The following is a 1,878-nucleotide window of genomic DNA, read 5'->3' as shown; positions in this document are numbered from 1 at the left end:
GTAAGGATACCACAAAGCAAGAGTAGTTACATTTTAATGTCTGTCCCTCACTTTTCTATTTCCTCCCAAGTTGCTTCTACCATTTTACATTCCATTTCCTCTTAATTCATGAATTCCATTAGAAGTATTTTAGCCAACTTAATTCCAAATGGGGAACAGTAATTACCAAATTCTGACCTTTTAAAAAACATGGACCCAGAAGCATATGATTTCTACCAATTATATTAAGAAAGAAAGAAAAATCACCATAAAAATTAGTTGATTTACTTAACCATCAAATATTTATTAAGTGTCAACAATTTGGCACCTACCTGCTGTTGGGTTAAGGGGGAAAAAAATCATGAACTGTTAGATTAACACTGTTTAAATACAGGTTATATTTATGCCATTTGCTGCTCTGCTAATTATGTTCTGATCTTCTCTACTCTGAATCTTACTGAAATTCAGAAAATCAAAGACATAGGCCCCCAATGAACTTCTCAAACAAATTATCTTCACATTAACACAAACTCTAATAGCGTCCTGATTTACTGGATTTTTCTTCTAACAGAATTAATCAAAATCAAATCAGGAAAATGTCATTACTCTGGATTACACACTATGTAGAATAAAGTATTCCTTGTTAATTACTTTGATCAAACCAAGACTTTACCCATTATTATTAGATCATGAAAACAGAAATCATATATTACATGATTTAAAAATAGATACATTGTGCCAAATACAAATACTTACATTTCTTCTGTTAGAGGTACGTGTTATTCTGCCAACTTGATGGGAGGACATATTCTCCTGGTTATTTGAAGAGCTAAAGGTATCAGTGCCTGATGAGTAAGGTACAAGCAAAATTAAGATAGCTAACAAAAAATGATAAGATGCCTCATCTTTTAGATACACTAGATACTATTTTTGATATCCACCTTTGCTTTTAATATCACATCTAAACATTAATTACCAACAGAAATTTTGAGAGTCAAGATTTAAAAAAAAAAAACTTTAAGTTCACTGAATACTCAGGTACTTTACCACTTTCCACAGTCACTAGTTAACATATTACAATGCAGATCTAACAAATTATAAATTGTGTTACAATGAACACATGTATTTTCACTGACATCTCATTTATTCTAAGCTACATTTTGTACAGTGAAATAGCAATAAAGTGCATTAAAATGACCATGAAAAGACTTAATTTAATTTTATAAAGTTTAGGAAAATTTTAATTTGATCACTTTTAATAGTAAATGAAAGGCAGTATAATGTGTTAAAGGGCATAGGCTTTATTTGAACTTGACAGACTATATGGTTCGAATTTTAGTTCTAACTTAAGATACGTCTTGGATTCTGTGCTAATGAGCTTGGTTTGTGTCCTATAGGTGACGAGATGACATTAAAGGATTTTGACCAGGGCGGAGTCATGAGTAATGGTTCCCATTCTGAGCCTCTCCCATGACCTTTGCCAGCCAGGTCCTGGTTTATCAGGAAAGCTGGGAGAAATCTTTGTTGTCTTGTCAAGATCATAAAAAAGCCAGAGATCTTGGAAAGTACACATGCCAAAACTGTCATGCTAATACTGGACTATTTTGGACATTTAAGAATGACTCTTAAAATCCAGATCATTACAATTGTGTAAACTGTGAAAAAGAGCTTAATGTTGATGCTTAGGAGTTGAGAGCGCAACTCCAAAGCTTATAATAACTTGAAAAATGGTGGTACCCATCCAAAATGTGAGACTTGAATGGAAAGGGATGAATAAGAGACTTCTTTGTTATTATCGTTATTATGCTTTAGGCGGAAGTTAACAGCTCAAGTTAGTTTCCCATACAAAAATTCATACACACATTGTTATGTGACCCTAGTTGCTATCCCTGTAATGTG

General features: G+C 32.7%; 1 protein-coding gene across 1 annotated transcript in view; it reads right to left on the bottom strand.

The window, feature by feature from the left end:
- The window catches only part of CDCA2 (cell division cycle associated 2), a 44,460-nt gene that overhangs the window by 9,747 nt on the left and 32,835 nt on the right, over positions 1-1,878 (bottom strand). Inside the window, exon 10 of the mRNA XM_023736759.1 lies at positions 732-903. Within this exon, the coding sequence (XP_023592527.1) occupies positions 732-903 (172 nt within the window). The remainder of the gene's footprint in view (positions 1-731; positions 904-1,878) is intronic.

The sequence above is a fragment of the Trichechus manatus genome, unplaced genomic scaffold, assembly GCF_000243295.1.
Source record: "Trichechus manatus latirostris isolate Lorelei unplaced genomic scaffold, TriManLat1.0 scaffold00091, whole genome shotgun sequence".
Lineage (NCBI taxonomy): Eukaryota > Metazoa > Chordata > Mammalia > Sirenia > Trichechidae > Trichechus > Trichechus manatus.
The sequence above is the reverse complement of the archived record's forward strand: the minus strand, read 5'-3'. Positions and strand labels throughout refer to the sequence as shown.